Below are 23406 nucleotides of genomic sequence, written 5' to 3'. Positions count from 1 at the left end.
TTCCAGGAAATTAACCAACTCATTACTTAAGACCTGGTCAGTTAAGCCCCCTCGGTTCACACAAGGAGCTCCTTTATAAGAATTCCCACACTGCTTACGGCACAGTGTATTGTAAAAGGAAACTCTTTCACGTTGGTTCTATTAGTTAAGTCAAGGTACACTATTAAAACTTACCTTTCCTTACGCCAAAAGAAAAAACTGAGTGCAAATGAATCTTGTAAGTTCTTCAAATCATCTCATCTCTTTTACATTTTTCCTACTTTAGGTAAATCTTGATTTCATAGTCCCAAACTCTGAAGTTTCAGAAAGACAGTTCACTGCTTTTTTTAGGGGCGCCCAGGTGGCTCATTCGGTTAAGCGTCTGACTTCAGCTCGGGTCATGACCTCACAGCTCGTGGGTTCGAGCCCTGTGTCGGGCTCTGGACTGACAGCTCAGAGCCTGGAGCCTCCTTTGGATTCAGTGCCTCCCTCTCTCTCTGCAACTCCCCCACTCACACTCTGTCTCTGTCTCTCTCAAAAAATAAATAAACATTAAAAAACTTTTTAAAAGAAAGACAGTTTACTGCCTTTTTAAACTTCCATTCCTCTTTTTTTTGTTTTTTTTCTGGGTCAGAAGTTTCCGGAGAAAAGCACTACATCCTGTATCACATACCAAGAAATCAAATTCATGTATCTGCGATATTAAACCAGCACCTGTTCTCACCACTTCTATCTTATCCGTGTCTGTTCACAAGAGTTGTAATTTTACCTTAACATTTATAAATATGGGAGTGCAAAGATTTAAATAGCCTGCTATCACGAAGCAAGCATAAATGTTCCCTAATTAAAACCACATTCTCCCACCTGAATTATACACATAGCTAGTTTTATTCCGAAGAAATCTAGGACTAAATTAGTTATACCGCAAGATTAGCTTGAAGATGCAATTCTTAATGAGCTTATATTGATTCTCCTGTCCATGATACTGTGAAAGGACTGAAAACGCTGATAGTTGCTGCTCTTACCTGTAGGAGGCCCTTCATCCCAGCCTTCTGCCCTCTTAATTCGACTTGCTGTGAATCCTAAGCAGATATTGACTCCAACAGCAAAAGTGAACAGGGATATTACCTAAGGGAATGAGGAGATTGAGGTGTCAAACCAATGAATCACATTATATGAAGGCAAATGAAAGCACTTCAACATCACCACCTAGTCCTACAGCTTCCAAAATGCCCCGTAAAGTGCTGTCTTGATTTTTCAAAGAAGAAGCAAAATCACAAGTCGGGAACTGACTCCAAGCATCGGGTCCTTCCCCGGGATGCATCAGTCACCTACCTGGCAGGAGCGGACCGGGCTCCTGCGTGCCATGGCAGACGCTTCTTGGAAAGCCTTGTGCAGCGTGTTCTCCTTTGCCCACACTGAATGCACTGCTTTTTGGGGCTCCGAGTTCAGTCGATTAACTACAAGTAATCCCACCTGGGAGGTTGACAGCCTCCCCTGATTTGTCCGGAGCTTGATTTCATCACGATTGGTTCACAAATGGCAGCTCCGAGCCTAAGAGGCTTGAAACCCTCTCCTTCTCTCCACCCCCTTATCGGTCCCGCCCCCAACACACACACACACACACACACACACACAGACACACACACTTTCATGTGGTTTCCTCTGGTAACATGAGGGTTTCTCATGTTGCTGTGGCCAGTAACAGTGCATGTTCATTTTCCTTCCCTCACAAAAACATGGTTTTTAAAAGAGAAACCAAATGTATTTGATCCGATAAAAATGAACCAGAGCCGTAAAAGGGTTTCCACCAGCTTTAAGCTTGTAAGCTTTACAATGTAGTTATTCAATGTAGTCCACCTCACGACTTTATTTTTTTTTAAACAAGGAAAGTTTTATAATTTATAAACCTAATAACTTTCCCTGTCTTTCCCATGTATTTATTTTTTCTGGCAGTTTAAATGACCCTGTCCCCTATTGCCACATTCTCAGCTACTCCCGACGACTCAAATATTTCTCAGGATAAAATCTCCCTGGACTGTAACGAACACAAGAGATAGCACTATGTTTCCCCGTGTTGTTGTTAGAGTTTAGAGAAGTAACTTTTATCAAAATACTGGGAATTGCCAGCTAAGCAGCAGAGAGTCCTTCTGCCCTGGGAGGAAGGACAAAATAACTTCAGCCTGGCTCTTCTTCCCTAAAAAAAAAAAAAAAACCTGTCAGCTTGGTTTTTAGTGGGGGGAGAGGAGGCAAGGGGGGAAGGGTTGGATGGGGCAGCTTTATTAGTGATAGAATTTAGCAAGGACATCTCAATGGCAGCCAGAATTTAGCTTTAAACATCGGATGCCTGATGATTTTCGTTACAGTGTCATCCGGTCACCAAACACGGTGTCCTTTAAGGCTATTGCCGATGTTCAACTTTCTCTACTAAGAATTTGGCAAACTGGAGACTTCTAAAAAAAATCTGAACGTTGTTTAAATATTATACGTTTTTAAGATTCAAAATGAGGAAAGAAGGTTTGCCTTTGGTTTTTCTCACACCAGGCCCAGGGACCATTCAGTCTGCCCTGAGCATATGTGCGAACGTAAACAAATACAGCACTTACCATGCACCAGATTACTAACAGGGCAGTGGCTCTGCTCAAATAAAACATGATAGCACAGAAGCTAGCACTGTGGATTACACAGGAGGCCTGGCTTTCATTATATATTCTAGAATCCAGTAACAGCTAATTGAGAAAAAGAAAACACACTGCCAAACTTGAAGTTGCCTTTCTAAAAATCCTTTTAGTTTTCTACTCTTGCGGAGATGGGAGGCTTATGGATTTTTCTAGAAGTCCCTCGCTTTAGTTTGCGTGCCATACTGAAATGATTTGGAGCTGGGTATTTAGCAAGGCTTATGAAAGATGTTAACCGCATGTAAGATTTTTCTACTATTGCTGTTCAAGTTCAAGATGAACCGTTGCTTTTATAGCAGAAAACTATAAACCAAAAAGGAAAATCAAGGCAGAGACCTGTGGCTGCCTTGTATTGTATATCACGGTGTTCCAATCATTCCCCCCACTGAAACCTGCCTCCCCTTCTCTCTAACCTCCCTGGCCCTTGCCAACCACTTCAGATTCTGTCTGACATTGGAGTGTAGAAACCCAGCTTGAGGATAACGAAGGCTCTCCTTGGGTAAAAAAAAAAAAAAGACTTAGAAACTGAACATCATCCATTAATTTTTTTTGACATGCAGCATAGCTGTGCAGGGAAAAAAGGCTTCAGTACAATAGTCGATCCATAACTGGCTTCTGTACAGCACTTGTTACCAATTATCTAAGAGGATTGAGCTCGGGCATTATTTCCGGCAACTGTTCTGTCAAGAAACTTTGTCTTCAGGTCACTGTACACATGGAACTCATTAAATAACACATATATACAAGGCACAGATGTGCACGTGCACGCGTGCATGCACACACACACACACACACACACACACCAGCTAACCTAGTTAAAGAGAATCCTAGTTAAGACATCACCAGAAATTAACTGTCAGGAAGATAACCAAAGTCTCTACCTTGGACTTCAAATCAGCTATAAAATACAATTACCTTTCATTATCTAAAACTGAGGACACCAAAAGTCTGATAATGCATACCATAGGTCTGTCTAGAAATTCAACTAAATGACTAGAATATCATTCAAAACCTTCTGTACACAAAGCCAAACTGAGAAAGTCCATCTGAGCTGGTGTCTAAGATTTTGGAACAATGTCACCTGAAGTTGGGTCAGTAAACAAGAAAGTATATGAGAAAAACTAAAATTAACTTCCAGAATGCTTTGTTAATCCAGCTACATTTCAGAGAACACTGCCCCCTGGCAGAAGGAAACCCAGAACTATAGCAGATCTGGAAACAGTCTTAGGCCCTCGAAAGCATTCTGTGGTTCTCAAGCTTTCTTGGGCATAAGGATCACCTCAGCAGCTTGTCGGAAATGTTCGTGCCTGTGGTGTACTCGCCAAGATTTGGGTCCAAGAGGTCTGGGCGGGGGGTGGGGGGAGGTAGAAGAAATGAAGATTCTAGAAGTCAGACAAGAATTGGCACAATAGGTTATTCTGATGCAAGTAATGTAAGGAACATATTTAGAGAAACAGAGCCCTGGAATAAATTACTCTGAGTCAATTTGTTTATGCCCTGAATGTTGAGTTGCTTGGTCTAAAGCTAATGTAATTTTCATATATTGTTAAGAGCATCCACTATTAATTGGGCATTAAAGTCTAGATCTCTTAATGACAAATCATGGCTGTTCCTCCACGGGAATCATCTCCAAACTGTAAGCAGCAGAACAGAATTTTGTTTACTTTGCTGGTGGCACAAAGCAGCAGTGTGTGTGTTGCTTAATTGCGCTACACTAGTTGCATTTATACTAATGCACAGTCTATCTTTTCATGAAATGGTTCTGTGAATCCTTGTTTCCAAGCCCTGATTAAGGTAAGAGGGCTTGAGGTTCATAGTGAGATGTGAGAGATAGATAATTAAAGGTTGTCATTTTTGCCTCCTGCAGTAATTATGAAATTTTAATGAACTGATTGAAACTTTACCTATATCCAGTTTCTTATTATGCAGAATTAACTGAACTAGTCCCAGAATATTCCTAAGACGTTGGTGTTAGACAATTACTGACCACCTGATTTTTCAGTAGTATCATTTAGCAGTAAATATAGCACATACACTAAGCAACTAAGAAAATAGCACCCACAGATCTTTTTCCTATTTCATTTAAAAATTTTTTTTATGTCTTTATTTTATTTTGAGAGACAGAGATAGAGAGTGAGCAGCGGAGGGGCAGAGAGAGAGAGGGAGACACAGAATCTGAAGCAGGCTCCAGGCTCTGAGCTGTCAGCACAGAGCCTGATGCGGGGCTCAAACCCACAGACTGTGAGATCATGACCTGAGCTGAAGTTGGACACTCAACCGACTAAGCCAGCCAGGCACCCCTCCCTATTTCATTTTAAATGTTTTATTTATTTCTAGGAGAGAGAGAGACAGCGTGAACAGGGGAGGGTCAGAGAGAGAGGGAGTCACAGACTGAAACAGGCTCCAGGCTCCGAGCTGGCAGTCAGCACAGAGCCCGACGCAGGGCTCGAACCCACGAACCGCGAGATCATGACCTAAGCGAAAGTCGGACGCTTAACCGACTAAGCCACCCAGGCGCCCCCCTATTTCATTTTAAAACTCTTTCAGCTAAGTCTTGTTTTTTAATTCTGCTATGGTTGCTGGCTACTAGAAATTTTAGAACAAAAACAGGATAGCAGTCTTTGCGAAAGGGGTTTACCAATCTAAATTGAGCAAAAAATTATGATGGCTAATGGAAGAACATACTGGTTCAATTGCTCTGCAATTCAAGGCTGCAGATTGTATAAAGCAGACACCACTTAAGATTCTGAACCACAAACGCAACATTTTATGGGTAATCTTTGGTCCCAGGAGGTTCTCCAGTGGAGAAACAGAGAGCATATATCTGTTCAAATGCAAGCAGGACTTGTGTTATTAGTTATGACACAATTGAAAGCTGAAATCAACACCGGCACATCTTCCAATGACTACGGTTTATATCGTAAACTCCTATGCATGACATTGATTCCCTGTGGAATCTGTGTGTAAGCCCCCACACCAGAACAATCACTATCTTCTAAGAATATTCATTCATTGCGCAAATATTCATTAGCTCCTGCTGTGTACCAAGCACTGTTCTGGGCACTAGTACTATATGCGGAGCTAAACCAAACACAGCCTCCTGCCCTCCATATGATTCAAAGAGACACAGAAATAAATGTGAAAAGTCCAAATGACTATGTGTAGAAAGGTAGAGAGGTAAGCACTGCTATGAGAACATATAATTCTGAATTGATCTAGCCAGGAGGGTCATAAAAGACTTTGTGGAGTAGCAGTTGAACTGTGATATGCAAGGTAGGGTGGGACTAACTAGATAAAAGCAGGGAGAAGATTCTAGACAGAGCGAACAGGATGTGCAAATGTTCCATGTGGGGTAGAGGCACGGTACACCCATGATATGAAAAGACAGCTGGTTTGACGAGAGCAGCAAGAACAAAAGTGGGCATGGTGTGAAGTGAGCCAAGGAATTAGTAGGGGCCAGTTCTCAGGGGGTTCCATCCGTCATGTTGGCTGCTACTGTCTTTGCCCACTAGTGGGCAAAGTGATGGAAAGCCTAAAAAGGCTTAAGCAGGTGAAAGTTTATTCAGACTTTGGAGGATGAATCTCTGTATGGTGTGGACATGTAGTGGAAGGAGACAAGAATGGATACAGAAAATCAGTTTGGAGATGACAGAGTAATCTAGACAAAAGCTAGTGATACCTTGTACCATGAGGGCCGTGGTGGTGGAGGGGGAGAAAACTGGGAGAGTCGGGGAGAAGATCCACTAGTGAACTGGGTACAGGGGCAGGAAAGTATGAAGTGTGACTCTTGGGCTAATGAATATGTAACTGGATTATGCTGACGTACAGTACTCAGTACTAAGTCACGCTTAAGTTTTAATTGGATTATAAAAAAGATGTGGAGATAGGTATCCACTTGCTAACATTCTAGCCTTAGTTGAAATAAGGGATATGGCTAATAGCTTTAAAACATGTCAGTAGTCTTAAAAATCACTTAAGGCAGTTGATTTAAATTTACTTTGGGCTTTAAACACTGAAAATACATTTATTCATAATTGAGGTTTAAAAGGAATTACTGCCTGGAAATAACTCACCTTTGTTGCTCTCTCTAGCTTATAGTACAACATTTTAAAAGTTAAAAGTCTGTTTGTCTACTTCTTTTCAGCTACTCTGAGAGCTGCATGCTAAATTTCCAGGCGAGCAGAAGAAGGTTGTAACAGTATGGCGAGATGGTTCACCAGGGTGTGTGAGAGCCTCCTGTGTTCATGTGTGAGTCAACTTTGTCCTGCGCGCTGTCATTCACGATGGATGGGTGGGTATTTCACTATAGAAAAGAGTTTCAGGGGCACCTGGTGGCTCAGTCAGTTAAGCATCAGACTTCAGCTCAGGTCATGATCTCATGGTTCGTGGGTTTGAGCCCCGTGTCAGGCTCTGCACTGACAACTCAGAGCCCGGAGCCTGCTTTAGATTCTGTGTCTCCCTCTCTCTCTGTCCATCCTCTGCTCTCTCTCTCTCTCTCTCTGTCTCAAAAAAAAAAAAAAAAAAAAAAAAAAAAACATTAAAAAAAAATTAGAATAGAGTTTCACCGCCCTTGCCTTCCAGGCTCTCACATAGGCAGGCGAGAAGCTATTGTCAGTTCTACTTGCAGATGAATAAGTAGAGGCTCAAAGAGTATGTGACATCTCCAAAGCGGGAGAGTAAGTGATTGGGCCAGGCCCAAGGAACCAGATCTCCTAGGCCAGCTTAGTTCTCTTCCCACTATAGCATGACGTCCCTCTAATACACCACACGAGGGCCTCAACTCGACACATGCAGAACGCAGCTACCCAACCAGTGCACCTTCCAACTTCTCTTCTGGAATCCGGCTGCAATCCTTCTAGCTCTTGTTTCTTATCAGACACCGTTCTGCAGCCTCTTGTCATTGAGTCCAGCTATGGCCATCCTTTCTCAGAGCTCGCTGAGCATTCTCAGTGTCTAAACTGTCCTCCTGTGTGAATATTTTAGATTCTCCCTTCATCCTCATTCTGTGGGACACACATAAGCAGTTCGTCTCAGAATTGCCCTTCCTGTTTATACCCTCTGCCCCCTTCAAACAACCTTCCATTGAGGTCTCTCTTAATTCATCCCCATTTGTTGCCCAGAGAGCCCTGCATAAGATGTAAATCCGGGGGCGCCTGTGTGGCTCAGCCAGTTAAGCATCTGACTTTGGCTCAGGTCATGATCTCACAGTTTGTGGGTTCGAGCCCCGCGTCGGGCTCTGTGCTGACAGCCAGCTCAGAGCCTGGAGACTGTTTTGGATTCTGTGTCTCCTTCTCTTTCTGATTCTCCTCTGCTCATGCCGTCTCTCTCTCTCTCTTCGGATTCTGTGTCTCCTTCTCTTTCTGACTCTCTCCTGCTCATGCTGTCTCTGTCTCTCTCTCTCTCTCTCTCTCTCTCTCTCTCAGAAATAAATAAAACATTGAAATAAAAAAGATGAAAATCTGATGCTGTTCCTCCCGATCTCAAAACCTGCACTGGCTTCCTATCACAGCAGTTCTCAAAGGGTGATCCCCAGGGCTAGTGGGTCAGAATCACCTGGAAACCTGTTACAAATGCAAATCCTTAGGTCCTACCTCAGATCTATGGAATCAGAAACTCAGGGGTAGGGTAGATAGAGCCCAGAATCAGTGTTAACAAGCCCACCAGGCAATTCAGCTGCAAGTTTGAGAACCACTGACCTAAAGCATAAAATCCAAACTCCTTGGCAAGGCAAATAAGATTCTAAATCCAAAATCAAGTTCTCTGGATTCAAATCCCAGTTGTACTACTGTTTAACTATGAGCCCTTACATGACCCTTAGGCGAATTACTTCTCCATCCTAAGACTCAGTTTTCTCATCTGTATCCAGCTCATAGGAATCTTAAGAGTATTACATGGAATAATCCATGTAAATTGCCTAGCACAATGCCTGGCACCTAAGAATGCTTAGCAAATGCTAAAGTTTTTAATTAGAGAAATATTTGCTGTTCCTTGATTAAGTTGTGCCCTCTCACACATCCATTCTTTAATATATGTTGTTGCTTTGGCCTAGAATGCCCTTCTCCACCTACCCTCCCTGGCAAACTCCAATGTATTTGTGAAGGCTCAGGTCAGGTGTCACGCCTCTGTGAAGCCCCCCACCTCGCGATTTTGTCTCTCCTGTGCAGAGCAATGGGCTCCTCCACTCTGCTCCCGTACTATCTATCAATCCCTTTTTAGGGCTCTCTGTCCCTTGTGATCTCTTTGAATGCAGGGATCTGTCATCCTTGTACTTCACAGAGCCATGCATCTTTCCTGGGATATAACAGGCAGACAATAAATGTTTGTTGAAGAAGTACTTGGTGTGAAGAAATTTACATTGGAACTTCAGTTCTTGCTCTCTTGAGAACTACTAGCTGTTTCACTGCAGGCCCATGTCTCCTCATCTGTCAAGCAAGATTATTGGGCTAATTCAGTGATTTGTAACACTTTTTTAAGCAGCAAAACCTTATTTTCAAGTCAAATCTCAAAATGAATACCAACATCTAAATGTGGATCTGCTCTACTTTAAGTAGGGAGTGGGGAGCCAAGATCCTGTCTGACCAGCCACCTCCCCTCGCCCTACAGTACTTCTTCAGAAACCTGGACATTTAAGGAGTGCAATTTGTGAAAATAAACAAAAACAATAACTAAGTTAATTCCACTATTTAAATACTTTTTTTTAAGTTTTATTTATTTAAGTAATCTCTACACCCTGCATGGGGCTCCAACTCACGACCCTGAGATCAAGAGCCATGTGTTCTTCCTACTGAGCCAGCCAGGTGCCCCTACATACTTTCGTAAATCCAACCTTTTGTTGCAGTATTCAGATACATACATACATGCCCAAATCTGACCCAAATTATCCCCAGGCTAGATCTTTCATTGACAAGTGATGGAAACTCTCACTCCAGTCAAGCTCTTCCTCTACGGAGTCCAACCTAATTTCCAGCCTCCTCGTGGTGTTTGTCAGCTCTGAAGTCCTCCTGTTTACATGGTGCTCATCCAAATCTGAGTCAATTCATAACCTTCCCCAAAGCTATGGATTATTAACAAAAATAATATGAGTTCTTGTAACACAGGGTTGATATGAAGACCAACTGATATAATGCATGTTAAGCAAGTAGCTCAGTGCTTGAAACTTAGAGGATGCATAAATATTAACCATTATTACATACAGGAGGCTAAAAACTACATCTGTCATCATGTTCTCAGCATTCAGCAAAGAACTCAGCACCTAACAGGTACTTAGTAGTGACACAGGTTCTAGAAAAATCTCTTTACTTTTAGAGAGATTATATGTAGACTAAAGTTGGAGATGTTACAAACCACCCTTGTCACATCCTCTCTAACCTCAAGAGAAAATGAGCAGCACTTATTTGGCAACAGGTGGGGTGACTCTGGGGACAGTCTTGAAGGCACTGGTTTGAACTGCAATAACAAAGACCCTCTATTTGAACTGGAAAGCCCCAAGAATTCGAGCTTCAACTCAAGAAATTTGTCTGATCAGAAACACAAACCTAAAAGGAAGTTTATGCTTGCTAGTGGAATGGCATGGTCACATGCTTAGTGCCACAATCGTACCCTCTTGGGGAGGAAGCAAAACTGCTATTTCTGTGATTCCCCTTGCTAGCAAACAGGAGCTAGTGACATGCGACAAATTAGGAACAGAAGGGAATTTCCTCTGCCTGATAAAAGACTTCTATGAAAAACCTAGAACTAACTTAATAGTGAAAGATTAACTGCTTTCCCCGTAAGATCCAGAACAAGACAAGGATGTCTTCTCTCACCACTTCTATCCAACACCATGCTTCTAGGCCGGGCAACTAGGCAAGGAAACAAATAAAAGGCATTCCAGTTGGGAAAGGAACAAATATAGCTATCCAAATATAAGACATGAACTTATGTATAGAAATCTTAGTGAATCTATTTTAAAAACTATTAGATGAGCGCTGGGTATTATATGTAAGTGAGGAATCACTAAGTTATACACCTGAAACAAATTTTACCATATATGTTAACTAACTAGAGTCTAAATAAAAACTTGAAGGAAAACTATTCGAATAAATAAACTTAAGAAGGTTGCATAATACAAGCTAAATATTTTTAAAAATCAGTTGTATTTCTATACACTAGCAATGGACAATCTAAAATGAAATTAAGAAAATAATTGCACTTACAATAATATCAAAAGTCTAAACTACTATGAATCAATTTAACAAAAGAAGTGTTAGATTTGTACACTGCAAACTAGAGAATGTCGTTGAACTACATTATGAAAGACCTAAATAAACAGGAAGACACCCGCATTCATAGACTGAATGACATTACTCTCAAGATGGCAAGAAAGTGGGGGCGCCTGGGTGGCTCAGTCAGTTAATCGCCTGACTTCGGCTGAGGTCATGATCTCACGGTTCGTGGGTTTGAGCCCCACATCAGGCTCTGTGCTGACAGCTGGCTCACAGCCTGGAGCCTGTTTCAGGCTGTATCTTCCTCTCTCTGACTCTCCCCTGCTCACGCTGTCTTTCTCTCTCAGAAATATATAAAAAAACATTAAAAAAAAAAAAAGATGGCAAGAAAGTGAAAGGGTGGTCTACAGCATGGGAGAAAATATTTGCAAAGCAATATCTAATAAGGGCCTAGTATACAGAGTATATAAAGAACTCTTACAACTCGGCAGTAAAAAGACACATAACCCACATTTTTAAATGGATTGGAATAGACATTTTAAAAAAGCAGATACATAAATGGACAATAAATGCATGAAAAGATGCTCAACACCATTAGTCATTAGAGAAATGTGATCAAAATGACAATGAAATACCACTTCACCCCCACGAGGATGGCTAAAATTAAAAACAGACAGTAACAAGTGCTGGAAAGGATGCAAATCCTCATATATTCCTGATAGGATCATAAAAGTGCAGCCCCTTTGGGAAATAGGTTGGCATAGAGTTATCGTATAACCCAGCAATTCCACTGCTAGGTATACCCTGGAGAACTGAAAACATATGCCTGCATACAACATTGTACACCAATGTTCACAGCACAATGATTAACTAGTGAATGGATAAACAAAACGAAGTATATCAGTACAATGAAATATTATTCAGCAATAAAAGGGAATGAAGTCCTGATTAACATAAATAGACCTTGAAAAAATCAAGTGAAAGAAGCCAGACACGAAGCTACATATTGTATGATTTAATTTCTATGAAACATCTAGAATAGGCTAATCCATAGAGAAAGAAGGCAGATTAGTGGTTGTCAGGTGATGGGGAAGTGACTGCTCTGGGTGTGAAGTCTTGTTTGGGGGTGATGAAAATATTCTAAAGTTACAGTGGTGTTTGCATATCTCCATGAAAGGAATAAAAACCACTGAAATGTAGTTTAAAAGGGTGGGTTTTTATGGTTTATGAATTATATTTCCAAAAACCCTGCTTAGAAAGGAAGAGAGAGCTAGTGAGATTATCCCTGCAGTGAAGCAAATTCCAAAGTTTCTGGACCCACAGGAAAGGAACATTAACCCTGACCTTCAGCTCTCAGGTCAGTTCCTTCTGAGCTGTGTACAGAGTCACCTCAGTTACCCTCCGAAACTTACAATTAACAGGGACTGAAGCATTTGAGTGGTGCTGTGGACTTATTTTAACCAGCCCCTGTATGTGATGAAACCTTTTACATTCCTAAAAATAGGAAGATCTCTTTCAGAGTACTTCAGGGCCTCTGCATTGGACTTTAATCAAGTTTCCTGTTTCATTTTACTTTAAAATAAAATGAAAAACCTGGTTCTCGCCTACAGATCTCAAGGGACTTGAATCTTAATGGCAACAACCTGTAATCAGAGTCTGTGGGACAATTGTGGGAATTGAAGAACAATGCCTTAGAATACCATGGATGGGCCTTCAGGACATTATGCTCAGTGAAATAAGTCTGACAGAAAAGACAAACACCGAATGAACTCACTTAATAGGTGGAATCTTTAAAAAAAAAAAAAAAAAAGAAAAAAGAAAAGCTCATAGACCCAGAGGCAGGGGATGAGGACTGGTCAAAATGGACTCAGGGGGTCAAAAGATACAAACTTCTAGTTATAAAACGAATAAGCCATGGGGATGTAATGTACAGGTCATGGTGACTATAATGAATAATACTGTATTGCATATTTAAAAGTTGCTAAAAGGATAGATCTTTAAACGTTCTCATCCTAAGAAAAAGAATTCTGTAGTTAAATATGGTGACAGCGGTTAACTAAACTTATTGTGGTGATCATTTTACAATACATACAAATATAGAATCATTCTGTTGGATATCTGAAACTATATAATATTATATGTCAATTATACAATTTTTAATGCCTTGCATTTGAAGAACACTTCTTTAAAAAAAAACAACAGAAAAGAAAAAAGCCCTATGAGAAGAACAAAGTCTCAGTCACTCTCTCCTTTGCAATCAGTAAAACTGAAAGGCTGCTCATAGATAAGTCGCGGAGCTAAGGTACCTCTGACTGGGAGATCATGACAGTTCAGGACAGGATGAAGGGAGAGGGAAAGCAAGTCTGGATGAATGGTAACACACCTGGCATGGAGCAGACATGCCATAAGTGGTAGTTAGTATTTCCTAAGTGCCTGCTCCTTGCCAGACAACATACCAGAGACATTTATATATATGTATATTGCCTTATTTAATCTTCTTAAAAGCTTTCACACTATTATTATTGTCAATATATGAGAAAACAAGCTCAAATGTATCAGGCAACCTGTTCTAGTTCAAGTACCTATTAAGTGGAGGCATTCTCTTTTCTCCATGATTTCCTAATGAGGATTATAAACTGGCAAGATCTAAAAGGAATGGGAATATTAACGATTTGCTGGAAGCAACATGAGTCTTTTAAAAGTAGTGAATCTGATAAGTGTTTGATAAGTCTTAATACTTGATAATGTTTCCTAATTCAGAACATACCAGAAGCCACAGATTAACTTCTATTCTAGGCTGAGCTAATTCACACCCAAAAAAAGAATCAGTTGGTAATGAGGAAGTAACTGACCCAAACTGTGGGGGTCATGGCCATGACATTTCAAGGTTCCTAGGAGATCAGAGAGAATGTTGGTCATTGTCAGACAATTGACCTAAACTTTCAGAAACCAGAATTTTACAAATTCATGTAACATTGATTCAAGGCAGATTTAGTGAGCACTCACTACGACATAAGCTAATGGTTATTGAAAGCTTACAATGTGCCAAGTACTACTTGATGTCAAGGATACTGAGATAAAAAGCATGCTTTAGCCGGGAGATGTGGGAGTCTGTAAAACACACTCTGTTAAGTCAGAGAGGTATGCAGTGGGTATGTGGGGGGAACACTGAGGATACACTCACTCAGTCTCCGTTCTACTCCACTACCAGGGAACCCTTTTGTCTTGCAGGTTTTTTGTAGAATGTGTTATGGATACAGTTTATATATTCTGCCAATTATATCCTGAAGTGGTCTTTCCGCACATGCTATTTAAACAACAGAACTGAGAAAAGATCCATCCTCCTGTCCCTTTAGCTGTTTCTCTGGTAAGAATTTTTATAAAAGAAAGCTGGGAGTTTTTGTTACCTGCAAGTGCTACAGAAGTCCATGCTTGACCACAAATCTAAGTGACCTCATTTTATCTTGGGTCCCTTTAGTACACAATTACTGCCCAACCCAGGAGAGAAAAGCTCGGGTGACACAGCCCGGACTCCCATCTGCATGGTGTTGACTATGGATGTCTTGTTTTAGTAAGCCACCAAAACTACATGGCATTGAGAAAGGCATGACCAGGATGATGAGGAGTCCATGTTACCCAATTCATTCATTCATTCATTCATTCGTTCATTCATTCATTTATTCAATCAACAAATTTTTATTGGGCACCTCATATGCCATTAGGCATTAGGGATGCAGAGTGAACAAAGCAAAGCTTCTGCCTCAAGATCCCACATTCCAATGGGAGAAGAAATGTGACATAATGCCAGATACTTGATAAATGATAAAGGAAGCAAAGCCAAGCAAGAGACCAGAGAGTAATGGCAGTAGCCACTTTAAATTGGGTGGTCATGAATGTCTTTCTGCAGAAATGACATCTGAACAAAACTCTGGAGAGAGTGAGGAAAGGACTAGCAGATGAGAGTCTAATTTGTAGGAGTAGCCAGGTATGTTCAGGGAGGCCTGGGGGGCTAGAATGGAGTCAGGGGAACAATCCTAGATGATCTTAAAGAGGCTCTCAGGCGCTGGTTAGTGCAGGACCTCACAGGCCATAGTGGAGCCTTTGCGTTTCATTTTGGGTGTGATAAGAAGAGACTGGGGGGATTTCAATCAGGCAGTGACATGGTCCGATTTGCTTCCAAAGGCTCACTGGACTGATGTTTAGAGAATGGATATTTAATGAGCTCCCCTCTGGCCAATGATTGAAGACTATGCAGCTTGGGTGTGTTGCATAGACGATGGAAAAAGGTGGCTGTGGTTGTCTTTCTCAAATATTCTAAGAGCAATCCAAGACATATGAGCTTTATTTTGTGTACTTCCTCAGGCAAAACTAGAAGACACAGAGAAGCATGTTTCATCTCCTAATAAGAGGAACATTCTAGCAATCAGTGCTGCCAGAGTTCTCTTACCAAAAATGAACTCAGGGTTACTACTGAAGAAAAGACCAGGTGGGTGAGGTCAGGAATTATGGCAAAGTATGGAAATCCAGAGGAAGATTGGCTATACAACATTTTAGGTCCTTTCCAACTCCAGGCTTCTATTATCTTCCTCTCTTCCTAAAACTCTCTTTGGAGGCTGTTTTCTTTCCCTAATGACCACCAAAGAGCTACTCAAATTAAATTAAATAAACAGAATTCAGTTTTATATTTTTTCTGAATAAACCAAAAGGGAAGGAAAGGATCCTTATGCACACTTTGTTCTTACTATTTCATTTCCTGAAGGAAATGTACATATAGTTGTAGGTGGATATAGGTAGGTATAGGATTGGCATGTAGAATTTAATGTGCCAATGAAAGAGAACACTGGTCAAGGCTAGGCTAAGAAAAGGGGAAACACCTTTCACAAAATTATTTGTTGGATTTAAGCAAGAGAAGAAGGAATCTTTTCTGGGTAGATCTAAAAGACAGGCATAAGACGGCTTATACTGCCTCTCCTAGCCTTTTAGGTCTCTTATAATCCTTTGTAAACACAGAGCCACTAGCTGAAATACAAATGACCTCAGCTTGCCACTAGAGTATTATGCAAGAGAATGCAGAAGTCCTGGACCTTATATTATCCTACTAAACCTCTGTGGCTCTAATGAGAGATGTTATACAACTTGTTAATTACTAAAATCCTGGGCTGTTGGGTTTGGTTAGAGTCATGGCTCAGATGCGCACTAGCTGTGTGGCCTGAATTAGGAAACCTTTCCAGACCTCTGCTTCCCGACATGTAAAATGGGAGTAAACCAGCACCTTCCTCACTGAGTTGTTGTGGGGATTAAGTAAAATAGTCCTTGCAGTATTGATTGTAAATAATAACAGCTACCATATACTGAACACATAGAATGTGCCAGACATTGCCCAGAAATCCTCTCCACAGTCTTTCAAAGTACATATTGGTTTCTCTTTTGGACAGAGGCTCAAGAAGTTTAAGTAACTTGCCCAAGTTGACACAAATCCATTCAAACTAGGTCTGCCTAACCAAAGTCTAACTTCTAAGTACTTCTTGTCATAGTCTACTATGCTACCATACATTTGGTTTATTACAAAAATTCCTCCAACCTCACATTTGGAGGGTATTTGAACAGTTTTTCTGTAATGCCTTTAAGAGTTCAGATAAAGAGGGGCACCTTGGTGGCTCAGTTGGCTAAATGCCAGACTTTTGCTCAGGTCATGATCATCTGTTTGTGTGTTCGAGCCCTGAGTTGGACTCTGTGCTGACAGCTCAGAGCCTGGAGCTGCTGCCAGTTCTGTGTCTCCCTCCCTCTCTGTCCCTCCCCCGCTTGTGCTCTCTCTCTCTCTCGCTCTCGAAAATAAATAAACATTTAAGAAAATTTTTTAAAAAAGAGTTCAGATAAAGAACGGTCTCTGTAAAGGACCGTTTCTCATGTTCACACCAACTGCAGGTTAGAGCCATTATACCAATGTATTCTATTTGTGTCATCTGACGGATGCAGCCGGTCTTGCATGCCTTCTACGTTTGTGCCTGGCTAATCTCAGCCACAGCCTCGTAGCCTACGGCCTCAGGTAACAAAGCATTTTGCAAAAGGTGCTGTTTTCTCTTTTTTCCCAGTCTTCTCTCCCTTTCTGCTGCTGTTTCCCTTTCTTCCTGAGAATTGATAAAAATTCCCTAATTCTTATTTTTGCAGTTAAGCTCATGTGACCTTACTATTGACAATGACCCGGTTGTTTTACCCAACTACAACACAGTTGATGAGATGCCAGTGCTAAGGACAAAGATCGCAGCCTGACGGAGCTGGGCGCAATCTTTCTGTATTGGTTCCTCTCACTGCATACAATACAATCTAATCATAATAATGGCACTGAGCACAGCAACCCCCACCAGGAGTCAACCACTGGCCAAACATCTAACATGAACTTGCTCGTTCATCCATTTATGCAGCAAATACTGTTTTAGGCAGAAAAGACAGTAGCAATTAACAAAATAAGCCCAATGCCTACTCATGGAGCTTATTTTTTGTTGGATGGAAAAGTCATAAAACATACAAACATGTCAATTAGTGATAAGAGTTATGAATAAAGAATAAAACAGCACGGTGGGAATGAGTAGAGAATGCAGTTGGCCCTTGAACCACACAAATAAAGTCATTAGGATTATCCTATTTTACAGATGAAAAGTTTGACTAATTTGCCAAAAGTCATCCAGTGTTAAGCAAGAATCTGCAATATTCTCATAATGACAATAATAAGTATAACAACAATTATAATCATTACCATCTATGAGGGGAGTGAAACAATCACATGAAGTAAAGAATCCTATTTTATGAGTGAAGAATCAAGACCCAGAAAGATGAAATAATTTGCTCACAGCTACACAGTAAGTGATGGGGACAGGATTGAAACCCAGTCTGAATGGTTTGAAGTCCCTGATCTTTCCACCACATCTCGCCCCCTCTGTTGTGTTTGTTCTGTCTGAAATTCTTCTCACTGAACTGAAAGTTTTTTGAGGACAGGAACTGCATCTCCAACATCTCCTGCAAGTTCTACAGGATCTGGCACAGAGGGTGTTGAACTTTCTGCATGCGGACCATTCCCCAGACAGAAATTAAGATGGCCACCCACTCTAGTTTTCAGACCTCTCAGCCTCACTTGGCAGTAGGTCTCACAGTGTAATTAGCAGTGCGGGCAATATTACCCTTGACCCCCACGGTGCCAAGAGACATCCAGAGGTCACAGTGTAGTGGCAACCTGCTAGCCTCACCCTGATCTCTCAGAAATACCTGCCTGTTCCCAGGCCGACTTGTGTCCTGCACAGGCTTGTTTGCCTCTTTATCAGACTGGTGTTTGTCTAGGAATGAAAGGAATAAGCAAGTGGGATGTCCATGGCCTGCATGTTAATGAGGGTCGATCCTATGGAGTAAAGGGGATATTGTGATGAATTTGAAGGGCTTGCCGACAGGCTGTATCACGTCAACTCCAGCCTAACAATGCTTTCCTCAGCACTCCCCAGCAACGATGCTCACAGCTGCACTGTGCACTTATGTGCACACTGTGGCTAACCCATAGTAGATGATCAGATGGGGTGAACGGATGAATGCGTTGCCTTCATATTATTCAGGTTGCTTAATGGGAGTACAATACAGCTAAACAGAAACATTTTGAGAGCAAGTATAATTCTCTTTGGGTTAAGATTTAGGGCAAAGTAGATAGGGCTTAGAGTCAGGCAACTTCACTAGCTGGATGGGTTTGGAAACTAACTCATCAGACTTCTCTGCTCTCCTTTGACCTTCAACTCTCAGCCTAGAGAGCCCTCACCCATGCTGCTCCCCAGTCATTTTGTTCTTCCCTTTCTCCCCCCACCTATTTGTCTTGGAATTCTTACCCTAATTCTTGGCGTGTGCGCCTCTCCCACTGGACTGTAAGCTCCATAATATTAGTGAGTCTATGCCCCTTCCTTCTTATGTCCAGAGCCTAGCATGGTGCCTGGCACACAGAGACATTTAATTAATATTGGCTGAAGATATTAACAAAGGAAGAGGATAGTGAAGAAAGAGGAAAGAAATTGTAAGGAGAGTGTGGAGGGTTCAGACAGAGGAGGAATGGGATCAGGCAAGTGTCTTACAGCTTTGCTTTCCTGTGAAATGGCAGCAGGGTTGGCTTGGGCCTTCTCCATCCAGCCTTCCCCAGTCTAGCCCCCCAAGGCCAGAGTTCTCAAGAATTCTCTGGATCCTAGAGAAGAGCTAAGCTTCAACCCTAGAAAAATAATGCCATTTCTTGTCCCTGTCCCCAGACACCCAGGAAACACTGGGAACATTGCAGAACCCTGCTGCTGATGCCCATGCACACTTATGTTGCTTCACTTGAACTAAGCCTCCAAGAACCTCGGCCGTGTCTTTAGTTACTTCACGTTGACTAACCATTGAAGTGTCTGTATACAATATCAAAAATTTTTCTAGACTTTTCAAGCCTTCGCTCCCATCCCTCTCAGGCAATAACTTTATCCCTAAATCCCCTCAAAAGACTAAGGTTATTCTAACATGCTTATTACGTTCTACATACGGCTTTTATTCCTAGTGATGCCATACACAAAAGTTGCTTTGGAGGGTGAGGAATACTGGGAAAAACTTTTTTTTCCTTGTTTTTGCCTAAGGATCAAATTATAGATTGAGGTGTTTCTTAGGAAAATTGCTTGCCTTGTGTTATTTAGGAAGGTCATTCTCTGGCAGCCTGAGTACATTTTTAGTCAGTTTAGAGCCACGGGGAGTGGATGTCAAGACTATAAATAATCAAGGGTAATAGTAATAAGGGGTTTAGGATCCAGCGAGCACTGGATGAACATCCTGTAACATCTCACAACACGCCTTCCCCAGGCAAATGTGGCCAGCCAGGGACTAAAAGACATAGTCAGGCCAAAGACATCTCTCACAGAGAAGCGAGAAGAGCATCTTTCTTAGCTGTTATCGGACAAGCAGGGGTCACCATGCTTACAAGCCTACAGGGTTCCTGGTTGAGGCATCCTGTTAACCAACACGGCAGATGATCCCAACCTTGCCAAACTCTTTTTTAACCCCTACTTGGAGATAATAGTTATTTGAAATAAAAATAACAAAAAAAAAAAGAAAGAAAGAAAGAAAGAAAAATAACAGGGGCACCTGGGTGGCTCTCTCAGTTAAGAATCCGACTTTGATTCAGGTCATGATTTCACAATTCGTGAGTTCAAGCCTTGCTTCGGGCTCTGTGCTGACAGAGCCTGGCGCCTGCTTCCGATTCTGTGTCTCCATCTCTCTGCCCCTCCCATACTCATGCTCTGTCTCTCTCTGTCTCTCAAAAATAAATAAACATTAAAAAAAATAATAATAAATAACAAATGTCTTGTGGACTACATACATGTCATCAACTTCTTAGACATCAACTCATTGAACTTGAGTAACAATCACACATAGGTACTGTTATCATCTGTAATTGAGGTACAGAGAATTTCAGTGGGAGACATGGGGCTTAAATAGCTGCAGCTCCAGAGCCTGAGCACTTCGACACTACCCACCAGGTCTGCCTTGTCTTTGAGATGCAGAGTATTAAATAAGATATCACAACTCAGTTCCCCACTGCTAAGCCCATTGAGGACGAATGCAATCTACAATCAGCCCTCCAGATCACCTGCGGTAAAAGCAGAAGTTTTGGAATTCATCAGACCTTGGTTTGAATTCGAAGAGCTGTGAGAAGCCCCAGTTGCCTCATGGACAAGACACTGGCCTCCTAAGAACTGTGAGACCCTGGCCAGTTATTTAACCTCATTAGGCCTTCACTTTTTCTCATTCTAAAAGATGAGAATAAGAGGAACTCCAACCCAGGGGGGTTTTGAGCAGGTGTAGGCAAACTTTTTCTGTAAAGGGCCAGATCATAAATATTCTAGGTCTTGCAGGCCATGAAGTGATCACTATCATAACTATTCAACTTGCTACTGTAGAGCAAAAGCACACACCAACTCTGCAGAAACAAATGGGGGTGGCTGTGTTCCAATAAAACTTTATTACAAAGCAAGCAGCCACCAGAATTGGCCTACAGACTATAGTTTGCCAACCTCTGGTTTTGAAGATTACACGAAATAATGTATGTGCTTTGCATGATCCCTAGAATACAACAAGTCATCGAAAATGATAGTATAATTATGGTTTTCGCATGAGATGACTAGTGCTTTCAAGTTGGGTCCAAAAAAAAAAAAAACCCAACCAAAATCAAGTAACTTTAACATTGTCAAGAACCTCTGAGGCCTTACTTGGGTAAATGTATAACTTTCATAAACTCTTTTGAAATGCTGAGAAATTACCAACATTCTACCCATAATATTACTTTATAGGAAGGGCTTCCAGAGACAATAGTTTTTTCGTGTTTTCAATATTTCCGACATATTTAAACTAAAAAAAGAATTCGTTGTTTATTTGAAATGGAAATTTAACCGGGGAAACCTGAGGTTTCCTGTTGTTGTTGTCGTCTGTCTTGTTTTCTGACTTGTCCTAAATCTGACAAACTACCTGTAGGTCTCTATGATTCCGCAATTTAGAAACCACTGGTTTTATCGCATAACAAGAATAACCCAACACAAGCAACATTTTGTTCCTTCAGCGGGGAAAAGAATTACATTCTTATGGAATTATCCCCAAGGTTCAAAACTAATAAGTCCCCTGGGTAGAAGCCACTGAAATACTTATAAGACAACCAGTGCTCTACGCTCATAAGTGCCAAGAACAAGCTTAGGTCACCCAAGGAAAAAGTGCAATAATCTTCCGTTTGTTCCTGCTGATTAAAGTCAAGCAGTCAAGCAGCTTCTGGAAACTGTGAGGCACCCCTCATGTCACTATGTTGAATTAATATCTGAGCAGTATTAATGATGGAAAAACCCAATTATGTCCAACACGTCCAAAGTTTTGCAATTGGATTTGTCAGCAATCAAACTGTGTACTAAGAAAGCCCCGTCTGGCAGTAAACAAAGCTTCTGAGTGGAGAGGAAATATTCTGCGCACATAAACACAGGCGCCTCAATTCCTGATAAATATTTGATAATGAAGATGTGGGAGGAGTTGGTGCCTTCAGGCATCAGATATCTTCCAACAAGTAGGATTATAACCTCGTTCTCAGGGGATTTAGAAAAAAGAGAGAGAGAGAGAGAGAGAGTGGCTTAGCATGCCACAGCCCATGTCTTTTCAAACTTTAAAGATAAAAGATGATATTTGACATGTCCACAAAGGTGAGAGGCACTGTGTTTTAATTAATAGTATAATATTTAGTATCGAAAAGTCGATGTTTGAGTTTCAGCTCTACCATTTCCAAACTGTGCAACCTCGAATCTCCCTCAACCTCCAATTCCTATCCCTAAAACAGAGATATAAGAATTATCATCTCTTATGTTTTGGTCAGGGTCAGAGGAGATCATGGATATGGAAATGCTTTGCTAACTGGAAACAGCAAGACCCTGTTATCTATCATTGCTATGAACAACAGCAGAATCTCTGGTGACTGACGAGCAAAATAATGTATTGAGTGCTACCAGCTGAAATGAGGCTAGGGGAATTAAGCTCTCATGAAATCTGTACTAATCTAAGTCTGTAGAAAGCCATAACAAAGTATCACATACTGAATGGCTTAAGTCACAAAAATTTATTGACTCACAGTGCTGGAGGCTGGAAGTCCAAAGTCAAGATGTCAGCAGGGTCGGTTCCCTCTGAGGGCTGTGAGGGCGGGATCTGCTCCAGGTCTCTCTTGCTGACTTTGTAGATGGCCAAATTCTCCCTCCTGTGTTTCTTCCCATCTCTTCCCTCTATGAATATCTCTGTGTCAAATTTCCCCTTTTCATAAGGACACCAGTCATATTGGATTAGGACACACCCTGATGACTTCACTTTACTTTGATTATCTCAGTGCAGACCCTGTGATGGTTAGTTTTATGTGCCAATTTGATTGAGCTAAGGGATGCCCCAATAGTTGGTAAAACATTTCTGGGTCTGTCTGTGAGGGTGTTTCTGGAAAAGATTAGCATTTGAATCAGTTGAGTAGAGAAGATCACCCTCACCAATGCATCATCCAATACATAAGTCCTGAATAGAAAAAGGCGGAGGAAGGGCAAATTTGCTCTTTTACCTTGAGTTGGGACATCCATCTTCTTTTGCCCTCATACATCTATACTGATTCTCACACCTTTGGACTTAGACTGGGACCTATACCATCAGTCACTCATTCTTTGGACTCAAGCTAAATTACACCACCAGTTTTGCTGATTCTCCAGCTTGTGGACAACAGATCATTGGACTTCTCAGCCTCCATAATCATATGAGCCAATTCCTATAACTCTTTTGTATACAGTTGATGGAGAGACAAAGATAGAGTTTATCAATACAAGATATATACTATATCTGTGTATGTGTATATCACTTATTGATTCTGTCCAGACAAATATAAACCTTACCTCCAAATAAGGTCACATTCTGAGGTATTCAGGGTTAGAACTTCAACTTGGGGCGGGGGGGGGGGGGGGGGGGGGGGGGGGGGGGGGGGGATTAAGCTAGTTCAG

At 41.4% G+C, this 23406-nt stretch overlaps 1 protein-coding gene across 5 annotated transcripts in view; it reads right to left on the bottom strand.

Annotated features, from left to right (window-relative positions):
* The window catches only part of ENPP2 (ectonucleotide pyrophosphatase/phosphodiesterase 2), a 106909-nt gene that overhangs the window by 75153 nt on the left and 8350 nt on the right, over positions 1–23406 (bottom strand). For 4 of the 5 annotated variants that reach the window (XM_039227221.1, XM_039227225.1, XM_039227224.1 and 1 more), the window contains exons 1-2: positions 1315–1497; positions 1005–1107 (exon numbers count right to left, since the gene is read on the bottom strand). In XM_039227221.1, the coding sequence (XP_039083152.1) occupies positions 1005–1107; positions 1315–1347 (136 nt within the window). In that variant the 5' untranslated portion in view covers positions 1348–1497. Of the gene's footprint in view, positions 1–1004; positions 1108–1314; positions 1498–23406 lie in introns of those variants that run through there. The other variant, XM_039227222.1, reaches the window with a different exon arrangement.

This window comes from Hyaena hyaena, unplaced genomic scaffold (genome assembly GCF_003009895.1).
Source record: "Hyaena hyaena isolate Hyena2069 unplaced genomic scaffold, ASM300989v1 scaffold_26, whole genome shotgun sequence".
Lineage (NCBI taxonomy): Eukaryota > Metazoa > Chordata > Mammalia > Carnivora > Hyaenidae > Hyaena > Hyaena hyaena.
This window is presented reverse-complemented; position numbering and strand designations above follow the sequence as displayed.